Here is a 16,590-nt window from a genome sequence, read left to right as displayed (position 1 = left end):
GTTAGAATGACTAATGATCAAGATGATCCTTAGGAGCTTAACACCCAAGTGCCTAGTATATGTAGAAATTAGTAGACACCAAACCCTTTGGTGCTAGATTTGGAAAGAAATCATTTTGGTTGTTGATTTTTTCAATGTGAACGGTTAAGAAAAAAACAAAGAAAAAAATCAACATGGTATTTTAATTAATTGCTACTAGTTAATAATTTTTTCTCTTTGTTTTTCTCTCAACCATGTAATAAATGGCTAAAATGATTCCATTGGTAATTGGAAGGAGAAAAATTTGGTAAAAGCCCGACCTTTATCTCAACAATAAAAACTAGACCTTAATTTTTTGCTAAACAATTATTTTAAATAAAACATATACATCCCAATATATTTGTAAAAGTTTTTTTCTATATAAAACATGTTTTGAATGAAGTTGTTTTCACGAAAAAATGTTGTTTTTTCTATTATCAAAATGTTGATGCTATGACAGCCATTCATTTTTGCTTATTAAAAAAACACTATTAAATCCCAAAAAATGATCAGCTTTATGGTCATATTGGTAAGGTTAGATTTCAAAAAAAACTTAAGGCTCTGACTTTTGTCCATGACCTATTCGTTTGGCTTCTACCAATATATATATATATATATATATATATATATATATATATATATATATATATATATATATATATATATATATATATATATATATATATATATATAAATTGTGCTTCAGCTTCACTATATATATATTTGTGTGTGTGTAGCCATAAATTGTGCTTCTAGAGTGGAAGAGTACTGAAACTCATCACATATATGATGTATAAATGTATACGATGAAACAAAATCTCAAAACACAATCGGATTGTGTTTGATTGCCTAGCGTGTTAGATACGACGTGATTTGAGATCTTAAGATATAATACTCTAAGAGATGTTATAATCATAATCTACAGAAGTAGACTAGCAAGATGATAATACAAGACTCGGAGTTTATGGGAGAGAACCAAAAGGATCTTTAACCATGAATTTCCAACCCACCACAAGCAACCCACGAAAAGGAAAATCATGGAGCAAGTTATAGAGCTAAACAAAATGCTTTATAATGGTGCCAGTAAAACAAAATGATTACTGGATCCTGGTACTAGTACTTTGATCTTGGATCTGCAATTAACACTACTCTGAAATTGCACCGGGAAATCTAATTTTGAATTTGATGGCGAAGGCAAACTGTTTACTAATAACCATATCTAATTTGTCATGGATCGAAATTCAGTGATATCTAAATCCAATCTGCAGGTTGTGATCAGGTCCGATTGAGTGACGCCTCTTCTTTGTTAGCATTACTGCAAAAACCTTCTTTGGTTTCACCAAAGAGCAAAAAATTCCAATTTTTGCGCTTCTTTGATTAGTCTAGACTTGTTGAACTTAGAGGTTCATGTTTGGCATAACTGGCTCGATTCCTGTGAGTGTCAGGTTCATGTTACATGCGCATTGTATTGGTCACATCTCTAGCAGTATCTGATAGCTTGATATTCATGGAGGACATTTAATCTCTGTTCTCCAAAATTGTCATTCAGTTTTCATTTTATCACTAACTTACGCTGCTACCACCAATATTATTAAAGAACGTTACAAGGATAATATGACAAGAAGGTGACCAGTTACAAATGAAGAATCTTCTTTCCACGTTAAAGCAAGATGCATAACAGTAAACAGAGCACAATGGCAAATCCTTGATCAAATAACCAGACAAAAAAATGAACTTATTTTCTAGGACTTGGAGCTATGCTCTTGACGAGGATTGCTTGTGAACAATGTGCCTTCGACCAAGCCAAAGATTTGTAGCAAGTAACAAGGCATTACCTCCCTTTTGGACTAATAAGCTGCGAGAAAACTTCAGTCGAGGTTAGAGTGCTGGCATCCTCATTCATCATGGCCTCAACTCCAACTACACCGTCTGAACTATGGTTATTGAGCTCATTAAAGAGACCTGGAGCTCCGCTTTTATCTGTTGTCGATGCCTTGCCATCTTCTGAGCTCTCCTGCAACTGCAGAGCAAATTCAAGGTTCCATAGAACGTCTCCCATTGCCGGCCGGTCCATACCATGATCGGAAAGGCATTTCTGTGCAGTCTCAGCGAATTTCTTCAAACACTCAGGATTGATCTTCCCCTTCAATTGTGGATCAATAATGTCCTCTAGGACCCCTTTCTTCATACAATGTAAAGCCCAATCTGCAAGACTTACTTGCTCTTTAGGAAGGCTTGGATTCAAAGCTGGTCTAGCGCACAAAACTTCAAACAGAACAACCCCAAAAGAGTAAACGTCAGATTTATCAGTCAGTTGTTGTCTCCTGAAGTATTCAGGGTCAAGGTAGCCAAAACTGCCTTTCACCACTGTGCTGACATGAGTATGGTCAAGTCCAGGCCCAGTTTTTGACAAGCCAAAATCAGAAACCTTTGCTACAAATTTGTCATCCAAAAGAATGTTGGTAGTCTTCACGTCTCTATGGATGATTGTGTATTTTGCACCAGTGTGAAGATAATGCAATCCTCTAGCTGCCCCTATGCATATTTCCAGCCTCTGTTTCCATGAAAGCGGGGGCTTATTACTTTTGTAGAGATGTTCCCTGAGTGTTCCTTGTGCCATGTAATCATAAACCAAGATCATCTCATTGTCATCCTCGCAATACCCAATTAGTGAAACAAGATGCCTGTGCCTCAACTTTGAAAGCATTTCTATCTCAGTTTGAAATTCATGCACACCCTGCTCCGATGAAGGATTGGCCCGCTTGATTGCCACCTTCTGGGTACCACCATCAATCTCACCTACATAAACTTTTCCAAATCCACCAACTCCCAATACCAATGATTCGTTAAAGTTCTTGGTTCCCTGCTTGATCTCTTGAAATGTAAAGTGCCTGCAGAGATTGGCTGCCATCGACGAGACATGGCTGCTGGTGCAGCTTCTTCCGGATATAGTGGACACTTTGCTTCCCATTGTGTGAGAATTTCCACCATAGAGTGGAAGCCATGCAGATGCTCCACTTGTCATGCCGTCAGGTCCCAGGCCTTCTCTCTTCTTTCTGTAATAGACAGCAACACAGAAGGCCAGAGCGCCCAAAACTGCAGCACTTCCAGCTGCGCCACCAATCACGTGAAGCTTCTTTCCCGAATTCCCGGAAGGAGATGAATCTGAGTCGTCAGCAACAGGATCAGGGAGCAAAGGGGAAGGAATTGGATTGGGTCCGGCCAGATTCCCAGTAGCATCATTTATTTTGAAAATCTCTATCCCATTAAGAACAGCATCAAGATATTCCGGCTTCATCCCAACGGAAGGATGAAGGGCTACCCACAAAGTGTCCGCATCAGAAGCCATAACAGCATAGTCTTTGTGTACAGGAACAGCTTTCGAAGATGCCCATCCTATGATATCAGCGCTTTCTTGAGCAGTTTGATTGTTTAGGTAAATATCAAACACCCTCTGATTCACCTCATTATACTGAAGCTCGCAAAAATGTAGCCTGACTATGTATGTGAAGTTCTTGTCCACCTGAAAATTCCAGGTTAAGTTGTAGTTCTGATTGATCTTTGGATCAGGGCCCATCGACCGCGCCGTGGAGTAGACATCAACCGGAGCTGTGTATATCGTTGTGTCCGTTGAATACTGTATACTCAACTTCTTACTAGCAGCAGTTGTGATACCAATCCCAGCACCATATAGATAAGGTGTGTCATCATACCTGCTCTCATGGGGAATACCCACAGTTCAAGAATGAATTAGATTATGCAAGTTGTTGCAGCTACACCCACCACTCAATTACTTAAATGTTAATGATAATGGTGTTGCACAAAGCAGGACACATATAATGTATGTAATGTACATGGACATGTACGTTCACATATATATGACAAATTTTCCTAGAGTCAAATTTTTTTATCATATGTCAAGAAGCTTAATGTAACAGGTGATGAGTAAATGTTATTCTAATTCCACGTACCAGGTTCTGCTAAGACCGGAGTCTTCAGCTGCTGATATGAACTGACCTCCAACATTCAGCCGGTACATCATTTGAAAAGAGTTGCCAGAAATGTCGATTAACTGATCTTCGAAACCGACGAGCCGAACATCATCGCTGTAATATATATCCGGCATCGAGATGATCTCGATCCCATTAACAAACGCATATGCAGATGGATGATCAGCAGAGGGACTGAAGGTAATGTTCAGGGAGTTGGTGGTGCAATTCACGGAGTACTCTTTGATGATGTAGGACTGGGTGAGAGCTTGGGCAGTGATTGCAGCGCTGAAGTTGTGAAGGAGAGTGAATCCGCCGGTAGTTACAGAGAAGAAAGAATCAGATGCAGCAAGGCTGCTGTAAGAAGCAGGGTAGAAATGGAGGCGGATCCAATGCGGCCCCGGCGTCACCTGAAAGGTGTAAGTCGATTCAGAACTGAAGATTCGGGCAGACATGTATGGCACTGTGGATGGAAGCGAAGGGTCCTGGTATTGGGCTTTCACTGGAACATCGCTCTGTGATGTCAGATCGATTTTGCCTCCAACGTCGCCCTTCCACTTTCGGCCGTCGGAATCTGTTTCATCACCGGAAGAGCCACAATTCAGCAGAATGGAATCAACGGGAACGTATGCGTCCTTCTGAGCAACCAATCCTTTAAATCGCAAGGCAACTGAATAAAGAATTAGCACCAAGAAGATTCGAGGCATTGCCATGACTTCTGTGCCAAAAATTCCGGCAACTTTTTGAGAAATTGGTTAGAACTCAGGTCTCGGTTTGCATGGTAAGGATCTGACAAGAAAATCTTGGAAATGGAAATGATTTCTTCTGCGCCAACTGAAGAAAGACTCTGGACTGCATCGTTCAGGCCATCATGGGGTGAGGGAAGAAAAAGTGAAAACCAGGAAGACCGAAGAAATCTTCATCTTTTTCTTCCCTCCCACCTCTCGCTTCTCCTCCTTTCTGCAAGGATAGTTTCTCTTGTTGATTTTTCCGGCCTAGATGGAAGATGAGAGGACGAAACGCGGCAAGAAACGATGGAGAACCTAATAATAGGGAGTGTGTTTCCATACTTTGGATGGTGAGGAAGGGAGGACAACGACGACGGTTTGAAACTTTTTAACCGTTATGAAATCCTTGAAATGACCAAAAGGTCCTTGTTCTTGGAAGAACCATCTTATCTTTCTCTCTTTGCTGGTCGGGCAAGAGGGTTTCCATGAATTTATGATTAACAAGAAATGTTCAAACCATTCATATATTATACCACCTAGCCTCATAAGAATTCTTCACTATTAAAAACTAAACTAATATAAAAAGTCCAAATATGATTTTTTCTGGGCTGTGGGCTATGATCCTCCCGGAAAAAGTTTAAATAAATTGTAGATCCAAGCATGGGGAAGTCCAAATGTATTGTAGATCCAAACATGGAATGACCCATCTCAGGAAGTCATGAACCTGGCTGCCATAAGATTGTTTCTATCATTTCAACATCAGAATGAAAAACTGGTAGTTGTAGATCAATCCTAAATAGGATTGTACAACAAGCAAGCCAAAGTCGAACTTGTTGCTCGACTCGAGTTCGAGTTGAGCTTTTTGGGGCGGGATCAACTCGGTAAAACCGATTCCGAACTCGAGTGCGGCTTGTTTAAGCGTGTGTCAATTGATTCATATATTAAATGAAAATGCAAACCATAAAAAGGGTGTTAATATTCATTAAAAAATTATCAACATATCTTTGAAGACTAATAAACTCGAAAGGCACAATCTGAGTCCAGTTTAAAGGAGTCGAGGCTGCGTAACTCTAACTCGAACTCGACTTGTTTATAACTCGAGCTTGAAGCTCACAGCTCGAGTTGCCTCAACTCATTGAACATTTCTCATCCTAAACTTGAATGATGTAGGAGTTTAAATTCACAAATTTTAATCACTTGTTTTTCATTAATAGATTGTGAAGATCTTCGTCAGCTTAAGCCAAGATATAAGCCTGGGATCTTAAGCTTGAGAAAATATGAAGAGTTTTGCTCAATATATATCAGCTAGTATGCAGTCATTCATGGTGAATGGTCTGCATCTTCTTAGCAGTCTTGGGCCTGGAGAGCTTAGATAATGCAGTTCTCGCAGAGACTAAAAGAATGGCTCATTTCCGTGAACAACCCTAATTGATCATAGGTCAACAACAGCGATCCCGAGCAACTTTTTGGCATCGAAGTATAAACGAAGGGGTCGTTTGGCAGTGAGAACACTTTATGAGTGTCGTATATGAATCTTAGGGCATATTCATTGAATATTTGTTCCAGTGTTTTATGAATCTGCCCAAGCACTACGGATTCGATAACCACGATCTGGAAACAATTTTTTAACACTCAAATACATGTGAAATAATAAAAACAAGATCTGGATCCAATAGATTAGTACAAAATTACAAGTTCCACTCTGAGCCAAGGGATTGAATATCTTTGAGGGCCATGCTAGCATGCAAGGCCAATGGGGGAGACATATGATGCAGGGAGGGCTCGGTAGACCGATTCCGGATCGAAACCTGAGGGGATCAGCCGCGCACCACTTAGAGGGTTTCAAGATTCAACCAATGCATAGTTAAGCAGGTGAATGGTCCCATCTTCACCATACTGGTAATTCTATTGCACATGCAGGGAATCGAAGAGGACCACAAGAAGCAAAAGGTGCTGCGGAATTTCCTCTTTGGCTCCTTTCATGGGAAAGCATTGTCTCAATTAATGTTAAGTTGTCTGGTTTTGTCATTGCCTGGAATCACAGGACCATGCTTTGGATGTATGGTGCCATAAATGACAAGGAGCAAATAGCTGGTTTCCTCTCTCTCTCTCTCTCTCTCTCTCTCTCTCTCTCTCTCTCTATACATACATACATATATATATATATATATATATATATATATATATATAAGTTGACACTTGACAGTGAGCTGGTATGACAAGGAAAAAGTATGTCCTTATTGTGAAGCCACATTGCTGCCATGATTTGTATTCCTTTTGTTGTATCCAATCAGCTTCCCATTTCACATAGGTTTCTCAAATCTTATGTTCATCTCATGTGCACGTCTTATGATGCTGGTTTGGACATAATAATGCATAGATCCAACCAAGGGGAGTCAAGAACTTTTCATGAGAGGGGGACCTGAAATAAGGAGGGCCGAATTATAGTTTCAAAAATTAATTAAGGACCAAAATATTATTTTCAAAAAATTTTATATAAGATAAGTAATTTTTTTTTTTAAATTTACTCATAAATCTAACAAAAATTGAGTAGAGGCTAAGGCCCCTGCCGACGCCCTTACCAAACCTCTGTCGACCCTTCATTGCTCAGGTGCATAGGAATCATTGAGAATGACAAAGGTGAAGAAAAGTTAAGCTTATCGGGGAAGCTCCGGGAAACGTGATCAGGAGACAAAAGAAAGGATTCCAAAAGTGATAACTACTGTTCAAAAGATTCCAAGTCCACGTTTGATAAAATTTCTAGAAAAAAAAAATACAAAAAAAGCTTTTAATTTTTTGGAAAAAATGGCCAAAGGGGTAGCTTTGTCTTTTTATAAGAAGTCATTTTCTGAATTTCACTTTACTCATGTAGGGTAAAGGGGTCTTCTGGTTTACCATCAAAGGAAATTTTTAATCATTTTCAGCTTTTAAAAAATAGTTTCATGTTAGGAGCCGAGGGCGACTTATATGTCAAGGCATTAAAAATGTATGTAACATTCAAAAAATTTAGTTTAACGTATATAAAAATTTAAAAAAATATATATTTTTTGGCTCCTGTTAAAACTTTGAAACTGTGCATAGAAAATTATTGTTAAAATTTTGAAACTATGCATATTGGCTCTGCCCCAAAGATAACCTAATGATGGCATGTTATTGGACTCATTGAGTTTGGAAGTAGGAGCATATATAATTATTGGTGGGCTCAAACTCTTATGAGTTTTGACTATTTATTTAACTATTTTGTTCATGAACTGTCAGAGATCTTGGCCAGCTCAACCTTGTCTTCCGAGAGAGATCCCTCTGTAATTTTCTGAGTTTTCCATTTAGGACGCCGCTCTTTGGCTATAATTCTAAATATATATGGACTTCCTTTTATATGGGCCTTAGTTTTGCTCACAACCATCATGTAATGACCTGATTTTCTCATTGCCTTGTTGCTTTACCCCAAACATGGGGTATAAGAATAGAAATGATGGTAGTGTATATATATATATATATATATATATATATATATATATATATATATATATATATATATATATATATATATAAACTTTCACATGTTTCGACATATCATATTTGATTTTAGATATTTTGGCGATTACTAGTAAAATCTGGGAAGATATCAAAAAAATAAAAGTATGAAGCTATTATTCGTGATTATGGAGAAAATGCACAAATGTGAATGAAAATGAAACTTTCTTTCGCCCCCTTTAAGCAAAGGACTTTATTTTCCTAGATGGCCTGTCTCGCTGTACATTTCTTTCTTGAAATGATCAATCAACTTTTGAATGATCACTTTGTTGGCATTGGTAAGTTGACTATTGCTTTAGAAGATCTACGACGAACCAAAGGCAAAGATGATGTTGCAAATCCAGGAATTTGAAAAGAGAATGAAAGATGCATTGATTAAGAATCTGCAGTTTATGCACCTTTAACCTATAGATTTGAGAACCCTTTCCCCTTTTCAGACTAGAGATCCATGAATTTGGTAAGAATTCGGGGATCTTAAATTTCAAAAAGTTCTGCATACCCCCAAGTTTAATAAAACCATGAATTTAAGTGGGCTGTCAGATTTAGTCCTCAAACTAAAATTTTTTGTCAATCGGAAGTCCTTGAATAAGGACTTTGCCCAGTTCAGCTTAAAATGACAAGAAAGTGCAATGCTGAAATGAAGGCTGGAACTTTTCCTAAATCAAACGCATCAAAATAAGATGGTAGAGAAAGTCTGAGCTCGAGGTGTGAGACTCACACTTTTTCATCTCCACTCTATTTTGAAGCTGAATTAAAAATCTCAATCAAAGGTCGTGTGGTTCCACTTTCTCTTCTCATTTGACAAGGGATAAGCTGTACCCCATCATGAAATCTGGCCTTGAAATTAACTGATTAAAATAGTCGAAGGTGTGTGTGTGTATATATATATATATATATATGTATATATGACAAAAGTTCAGCGCATCATGGTCCATCGACTTTTGCTTCTTTTTCACTGACAATCATGATATTCCAGTTTACTTTTGAATAAACTGCTTGCATCGGTACATTCTTTTTTACCATTAGATCGTTTGACAAGAATGGTTTCTTTAACAGATCTGTGTTTTCCCGGTTAGCAGTTGGCGGTTACTTTCTCTCTCTACTCCCTTGTGAGCCTGAAGATTTTCTCATGGGCTTACATAACCTGAATTCTACAATTCAGAAATCTCGGATATTGCGCGAAAAAGTCGAGGATGCCGTCAGAGACGTCTTCCAGCAATGCCAATCTTCTTACTGTTCTTCTTGTTGCCTGCACAGCGACCCAGAAGCGATGGTTTTCACTGCCCAAGATCAAAAAGGGCACCTACATGCGGAGTCTACTGGATATTCAGCATGCCTACATCTTGAAATAAGGAATCTAATGGCAATCGGAGACGCGCTGCAGGTGTTCGAAGAGTGGCTTCGTTTCTTGGAGGTCAGTTTTGAATGAAAAATCTTTGTGGCTATGTTATTGGCTGAACGAGTCAAGAATGTCCTCTGCATTTCCAGGCTAAATCTGACCGGGAACTCTTTCGATGCCCTGATTTGAATTCCAAAATCAGCTGAATTGGTTCTGCCTGTTTTTCTCTTGTTGAAATTTCTTCTGTGATGTTCCTTTTTTGTTGGTTTTGGCCCTTTGGGCTGTCTCTGAATCATCCACTGAAAATTTTGGGATCCATTGATTGATCTTGTGAACCTTCTTGTCCTGGTTGTGAAATGGTTTTCAAATTTTAGCCTTTGGATCCGTTTGATTCGTGTATTGATGTTGGATAACTTGATTCAATCAATTTGGTGGATAACAGGAGGAAAACAAGAAAGAAAGAAAAATTGCTTCTTCCTTGGGTTGTGAAGAAGGCTACAATCTTCAGATGCACACAGTGTAACAGAAGAAAATTAACAGAACCTTGAGCATGATTTCCTGTCCCAAAAAATCTTGGCCAAAATGTCGAGTAAGAAGACAAACAATCTTTTTCACATTTATTTACATGGACAGCCTCGCTCGTATTTTTTCATTGTTTTGTACCTCAAAATATGTGGTCTGAAATAAGAAATATTACACGTCGAATCTTGTTGAGTTTCCTGAATATTCTTCTGTACTGAGATTGAGGGAACATGTTCCAGGCAGACAATGACCAAAAAACTTCTGCAACATAAAGTAAAGACCATTGTTGCTTCACTATAAATAACAAGATGCATTGAGGAGGTCATGATCATGCATTTTAATCAATACAATTTTAGGACCATTGTTAGATTATCTTCGCCCTAATCCAGCCAGCCCTGCCCCTCTCCTTTTTTCTGTCCATAAAGCATTAATATTCTCATGTTTTCCTCAAAAGAACTCCACATTTTTTTCTTCAAATATTTGCTGTACATGAATCTTCTCACTTTCTGAATATGAGTTTTCTCTGGTCTACAGAGACTGCAATCTCAGCAGGAGGTGGAGAAATATTCTGCTCTTGTACGACTGGAGCAGAGCAGACAATTCCTTGTCAAAAGGCTGGTTGAACATAATGGAAGAGATCGGCCTGTGATTCAAGAGGCGCTTGAATTTGCAAGAGCAGCAGATAAATCTGCCAACCTACATCCGAAAGAATCAATTCCCAACGGTAACAATGCACATTTGCAAAAGAAGCATACTAATACGACCATGATGCCTTTAAGAGGATTTATATCCTTCATCATCTCTCCTATCCTTATCATGAAGAAGCCATTTAGGTTGCTAAAGGCTGCTGGATCGTTAGTGGGGTTTGGAGTTGCTGCAGTTGGCACGCTTCTAGCACTGCAATTGCAGCAGAGAAACCTTGAATCCTCTAAGATGCATAAGATGATGCTGAAACGGAACGTTGGTTCAGGAAGAGAATCTATTATAAATTCTGCAGCCAGAGGACGAACACGGCAAATAAGGAGAACGCATATGGATGTTTTACATGGAAGGGGTTGACAGTTACTAGTCGTTTAACAGAACTTTTTATTGGTCTTGCAAAGTTCTGCATCCAATACAAAATTGAATTCGAAGTAAGAAGGAGTGAGCCCAGGAGAATGGGGCAAGAACATCAACCATTTTAACTACTAAAGTTGGTGAACTGGAAGTAAGAGTGGATTGTGAGGAATGTCAAAGTTGAAGACGTAAATCAGGCGTCAAGTCTCTCATTCTGTTGCCGGAGTCTTCTCATGGTTTTGACCTTCTTTAAGGCTTGGTGGTGTTAAAAAGGAAGACCAATTAGGTTATGTCATTCTTCATTTTTTTTGTATACATATATGGTAACTGATAAGGTGGGTGTCATCTGCTTCTGAATTGTTGGGTGTAATTTAAAATATTGTTTTTTTTCTTTCCTTTTCTCTTGGGTGCATGAAATTGTCAATGAGTCTGATTCCATTTTTGTGTACAGTTTTAATCAACAAATTTGCCTTAAATACAGTACTAACTCCTTGCGTATTTTGTTTTTCCACGCGGAAACAATGACAATAAATTAGTTGCAACAGAAGTAATTTCTCTTTCATTAGTTGCACGTCTGTTTTGCATGCTTTTGAGGAAGCAGCTTCAAGTTTTAAAACATGACCTGAGGGCTGTACATTCTGTGATAGAAACCTAGTCCAATGCCTGTGTGACTTGAAAGAGTGAGCGTTTTCCCCAGCTAGCTTTAACTAAGGAACTTAAAGCTTGTGGCTTCTAGTTTGGAAGTTATATGCATCCCTTGTATCCGAGTTGGGGCCCCAAAAATTATAAGAATCATCACCAGCTTGACCGTCAAAAAATGAGAAAACTAGGAGAAGGTAGAAAATCAAGAGATGCCAATTCCAGCATGTTCTTTTTGGCCCTAGGAAGGGCAGGAAGCGGCGGAGATGGTGCAGCGGTCGATTTCTAATGAAGCCAAGCAAAATAACTAAATTCTTGTTATTTGATCAGTGGAAGAACATGAAATGGCGATAAACCAATGAAAGGCAGAAAGACAAATTGATTCCCATGGTGAATGAATAAAGAAAGCTCAAGAAGGGTGGAGCAGCAGAATGTAATAGCCAAAAGTTGGGTCAAGTTGGGATTTTCTTTCACATTTTTTAACCAAGAACCGCTGAAGGCCAACAGAAAGTCAAAGCACAGGTTGCCGAATTTCAGAATCCTAAGACCCACGCAACTAGATTACAGGTTGACGTCACAAGCAAGTTTAACGGCTATTTGTCAAAACACAAAAGACAAAACAATTAAATCCAGAAGATTGCAACAAAACGACTCATTCATGTACAGAAATTCTTCAGTAAAAATTCATCATCCTCTGGCTAACAATACATCTAATTTTGTGACCCGATATTCACGAGGAAGCACCTTCCTCTGTGTAACCGTGCTACCCAGATGAGCATCTTCTTCAATCCGTGAAGCATCAAGCAGATACCCACCCTTGACCGTCAGTTGCTGCAACTGTAACACAGCAATCATGCTAGCAGCAATTAAAGCTGCATTGCCAATTAACCCAGCAACTGTCTCAAGCTTTAGTGACCTTCTAACCAAATTAAAACTCGAAGCAAAAATTTGCATGAGAAAATTAGACCCCTTTGACCCAAGGACTTCTATGTTCTTGCTCATCTGACTTCTTGTTAAGTCTTCTGGGGCAACGAAATTTTCATCGACACTGCCAACAAATGCTAAGGCTTCTTCAATGACTGAGTACTTCTTGCCATGGTAATCTGCAAGCTTCATTGCCAAAATAAGACGACTTTGCTCAAGTTGTGCTATTGCAGCGTCTCTCTCAGCACGTTGTTGAGATTGCACGGTCTAGAGAAGAAGACAAAGAATAAAAATTGACGTTTAAACCAGTCACATCATAATGAAACGGTAATTCTTTTAGTTAAAAGAATATACTCGATGTAGTAGAGCTGACGGCAAAGCGGTTGCAAAGAGTACTATTATTTACATGTAGAAAAACATGTTAACCTATAGACTCAAGTTCTTGCATGAAGGTAAGACTTGGGCACACTTAAAGGCACTGATATCTCACAGCCTGCGTGATCATTACAACATGACTACAAACTCAGTAACTGTGGGACATGTCAAGCTCTTCACGCAAACAACAGCTAGAACCCACCAAATCATCATTTGCATCCAGAATAAGGCACATTGGATACAGATCTAGCAACTAAGAAATTATCAACGACAAAATAAATTTCTCTAGCTACAAGTCTTATCTTCTAGCAAAGGTTTACAAATTTCTTAGCACTTGTTAGTTTTGCATTAGATAAATGGGAGTACGCCAATGTCCAGAAATATAACCACAAATATTTATACAAAATCTGTGACTGCATAGGGAATCTGCAACCAGTGATTAAAGTTTTCCTGCCCCAAGACACTGGAAATGTTTGTTCTTTTGCAGGGGCAAACAATAAGTTTATCCATGTTAATGGCAGGTCACAACAAGAAAATATGTTCTATACTTCTATTCTTCCCCAACATAAAAGGAATATTCAGTAGCATGAACGAAGTAAAGGAACAGGAAGCAACACACGAACATGGATTTAAATAATCTACAACTGGACGGAAAAAAAATTGACATAAAAATTTTGACATTAGGTTGTGCGACCATCTGATATACCTAATTTGTTCATGTTAACTAGATACACCAAGTTAGTAACAAGAGTAATATCTGTGTACTTTTCTGCTGATAGTATGGTTTCATTGTTTCATTCAACAGCTATAACCCTGTTTTCTCTCATATAACATCCTTGAGTAAACATAATGAAGTGATGGAGTAATTTATCCATGAATTAATCAGATGGGATCTAATATCTCGTCGTGGCTTTCAGGAAGGTTTAGCCACTTTTATTTCTTTCCATCCGTAGCCCTAAACATAAAAAAAAAATCGACAGGATTCGATGCTCCCTTTCTTTCTCCATCAGAAGATCGCCTGAAACTTCATCACTAAAAAGCATGAAACCCAACAACAATCTCGATCCATTGTCCCACGGTGCAAAAGAATTATGAGTTCTTCAAATATCGAGTTGCCTAACAACCAGAGCTAAAATTCCTGAAGCCGAATACCATTGCGTTGCCCAAAAAAACCCAAGTGAAACCGATAAGCAAAAAAGAAATCCGAGAACCGCGGCAGATAGAAGAACCGAAGAGGCTTACATGGTAAAACTCGAGGTGGTCTTCAAGATTCTCCAGCGCGGTTCTTATGGCGTTGAGGCTTCTTGCCTCGGATAACTCGTCCTTATCGGAGCGGCATTCCTTCATGAACACGAATCCTCCCTGATCCTTGGAGGGCTTCTCTTGAGGCTTCGTGGAGCTGAGAAAGTGAGCTTTCGAGACTGAGTGAATGGCGTCGCTGATCTTATCGTGGAGATCCCAAATCTTCTCAAGGATGGCCTCGATCTCCTCTGCCTCCATTTCCCACCTCAATGATGCCTGACACGCCGATGGTGGGAAATGGGTCATCTCTCTCTTTCTCTCACTCGCTCTCTCCCTCTCTCGCGCGCGCGCGAGCGCCAGTAAGAGTATCAGCGTCCCGTTACGCCGATGGAATCGGCCGCTTAGGTTTAGGGAAAATGGCGGAGGCGATGAAGAACGAGGCCACGACCGCGGAAGGTGTCCAATCCCCGCCTTTTCTGTTTCCTCAGTTTTAGGAGATTTACGCTTTCGGACTGATATTTTTATTTTTTTTCACATTAAGGGCTGTCTTTTTTATCAAAAAATCTGAATTGTTAATCCAACTTCCGACATAAAATTCGCTTGGATATGCTAAACTTCCAAAAACTACAAGATATTTAACAACGGTTTGATCTTCTCATCTTAGCATCTCACACGAATTAACTAATCAATCAAAAGAGTTGTCCTAAGTATTTAACTTTTTTTTAATTTAAAGCCAGAAAATTTAAACAATAACCACATGAAGAATTCTCTTTCAATTGTTTATGTCAGCTCGCGCCATATGGGAGCATGTGCAGCCAGTCACATTAGGCTGGTGTGGGCATGTAGCACTTTTGAAAGGTTCTATAAGACGACAACAACGTTGGATTCGGGTCCAACGACAGGTTATTTTGCACATTTTACTTGCGATGATGGAATGACATAACACTGACTACACCCCTATGCTCGATCGACTGATGTGTTTTTTCCTTTTCTGTATTAACATTTTCTTGATTTTTTAATGAACAATTAGGCTGTGATCAATTTTATGTTTGTTGGTATACGTATAAATGATAAAGAAACCTAAATTAAATGAAAGTTCGAGTATAAGCAACTCATGTCAATTGTGTTTCTACATTATTTCGGTAGGATAACGCAGTGGGTAATTCCCGTGACATATAAGCAGTCACGTTAGCTTAAATAAACAAGTATATTATTATATTTGAAAGTATTCAATGTAAATAATTACATGTATATTAGAGTATATAGAGAAATAGATGACCCTGGCTGGTTGGCTTTTTATGAACTACAGTTCTATATCATGAACAAAGATTTGATTGATGATAAACAGAGATTGTTGACAAACTAACAACTACAACTCTTAGTTCAATCTTCTAGCTTAATGACCAAAAAAATATTAAGCAATTCTTAACAAGCCTGTCTCGTAATAATCGTGTATAAGACATTACTAAAAATTATCAGATAATTGAACGATATTGACCAATTTACTTGTGTCACTTATCTGACATATAAACGGGTATCCACTATGCAAATTGCCTGTCCTTTTTCTTATTTCCAGAACTTTTGAGATGCTTTGATTTTTAATACCTTTACACCAACAACTACCAATTCCAGGAAAACTTCTGTACACTCTCCAATGCGATGTTACACCCACTTTCATTAGGTAAGTAATCTTGTGGTTAATAAATCCACGACCAACCAGCTCTTGTATTTTAAAAATGTCTTCAAGTTTATTTTATGAATACCCAACAAATGGAAGCTTCTGCTCATGAGTACTCCATCATTTACCATTCTATAAAACCATGTTAAAAAAGTCTGTCTTATCAGCATGCTATTAGATTAAACAATAGTATGTTTACTAAAATAAAAAAGAACTGTAAGTATAAAGGAACAAACATTTAAAGATTATATACAGTGAGACCATGTGATTTTTATCCTTTCTTAATAAAGGTAAGCAGCCTCATCTCTCGATAGATTTGCATAGAAAATATATATTTCAAGAGAATATCAAATGTCTTATTTACTCTCACAACAGCCGGTAGATTAAATTGGTTTGCTTGCTCTCTTTGATTGTAATTGTAATTGTAATTTTATTGATAGTAACTTCCCAATGCGATTCAATGTTTCTTCGTTAAACACACAACATTCATTCTTCGTTAGCCATGTTTGATCCAGGAATGAACTGGGTGAATCGGTCGACAACGGG

General features: G+C 38.5%; 3 protein-coding genes across 3 annotated transcripts; 1 reads left to right on the top strand and 2 right to left on the bottom strand.

Annotated features, from left to right (window-relative positions):
* Positions 1-1,587: 1,587 nt before the first annotated feature.
* On the bottom strand, positions 1,588-5,012 carry LOC116266562 (receptor-like protein kinase FERONIA). Its single transcript, XM_031647812.1, has 2 exons — positions 3,990-5,012; positions 1,588-3,731 (listed from the first exon to the last, which is right to left on the bottom strand). Exons 1-2 carry the CDS (start codon positions 4,718-4,720, stop codon positions 1,850-1,852), a joined length of 2,613 nt encoding a protein of 870 aa, XP_031503672.1. The 5' UTR covers positions 4,721-5,012; the 3' UTR covers positions 1,588-1,849.
* A 4,227-nt stretch (positions 5,013-9,239) lies between these two features.
* Positions 9,240-11,612, top strand: LOC116267152 (plastid division protein PDV1-like). The gene is made up of 2 exons (XM_031648738.2): positions 9,240-9,683; positions 10,665-11,612. The coding sequence occupies exons 1-2, from the start codon at positions 9,399-9,401 to the stop codon at positions 11,187-11,189; spliced, it is 810 nt and encodes a 269-aa protein (XP_031504598.1). The 5' UTR covers positions 9,240-9,398; the 3' UTR covers positions 11,190-11,612.
* Positions 11,613-12,486: 874 nt separating this feature from the next.
* On the bottom strand, positions 12,487-14,825 carry LOC116266657 (plastid division protein PDV1-like). Its single transcript, XM_031647965.2, has 2 exons — positions 14,367-14,825; positions 12,487-13,016 (listed from the first exon to the last, which is right to left on the bottom strand). The coding sequence occupies exons 1-2, from the start codon at positions 14,670-14,672 to the stop codon at positions 12,513-12,515; spliced, it is 810 nt and encodes a 269-aa protein (XP_031503825.1). The 5' UTR covers positions 14,673-14,825; the 3' UTR covers positions 12,487-12,512.
* Between the last annotated feature and the right edge of the window lie 1,765 nt (positions 14,826-16,590).

Source organism: Nymphaea colorata, chromosome 13 (assembly GCF_008831285.2).
Source record: "Nymphaea colorata isolate Beijing-Zhang1983 chromosome 13, ASM883128v2, whole genome shotgun sequence".
In the NCBI taxonomy this organism is placed as follows: Eukaryota; Viridiplantae; Streptophyta; class Magnoliopsida; order Nymphaeales; family Nymphaeaceae; genus Nymphaea; species Nymphaea colorata.
The sequence above is the reverse complement of the archived record's forward strand: the minus strand, read 5'-3'. Positions and strand labels throughout refer to the sequence as shown.

Bases quoted from the DNA above. Each gene is read 5' to 3' on its own strand.
- LOC116266562 (XM_031647812.1), bottom strand. From the start codon at position 4,720: ATGGCAATGCCTCGAATCTTCTTGGTGCTAATTCTTTATTCAGTTGCC. The intron at 3,732-3,989 runs GTACGTGGAATT...CCATGAGAGCAG, and splicing joins TCCGGTCTTAGCAGAACCTG to GTATGATGACACACCTTATC.
- LOC116267152 (XM_031648738.2), top strand. From the start codon at position 9,399: ATGGGCTTACATAACCTGAATTCTACAATTCAGAAATCTCGGATATTG. The intron at 9,684-10,664 runs GTCAGTTTTGAA...TCTGGTCTACAG, and splicing joins AGTGGCTTCGTTTCTTGGAG to AGACTGCAATCTCAGCAGGA.
- LOC116266657 (XM_031647965.2), bottom strand. From the start codon at position 14,672: ATGACCCATTTCCCACCATCGGCGTGTCAGGCATCATTGAGGTGGGAA. The intron at 13,017-14,366 runs GTAAGCCTCTTC...CTTCTTCTCTAG, and splicing joins ACCACCTCGAGTTTTACCAT to ACCGTGCAATCTCAACAACG.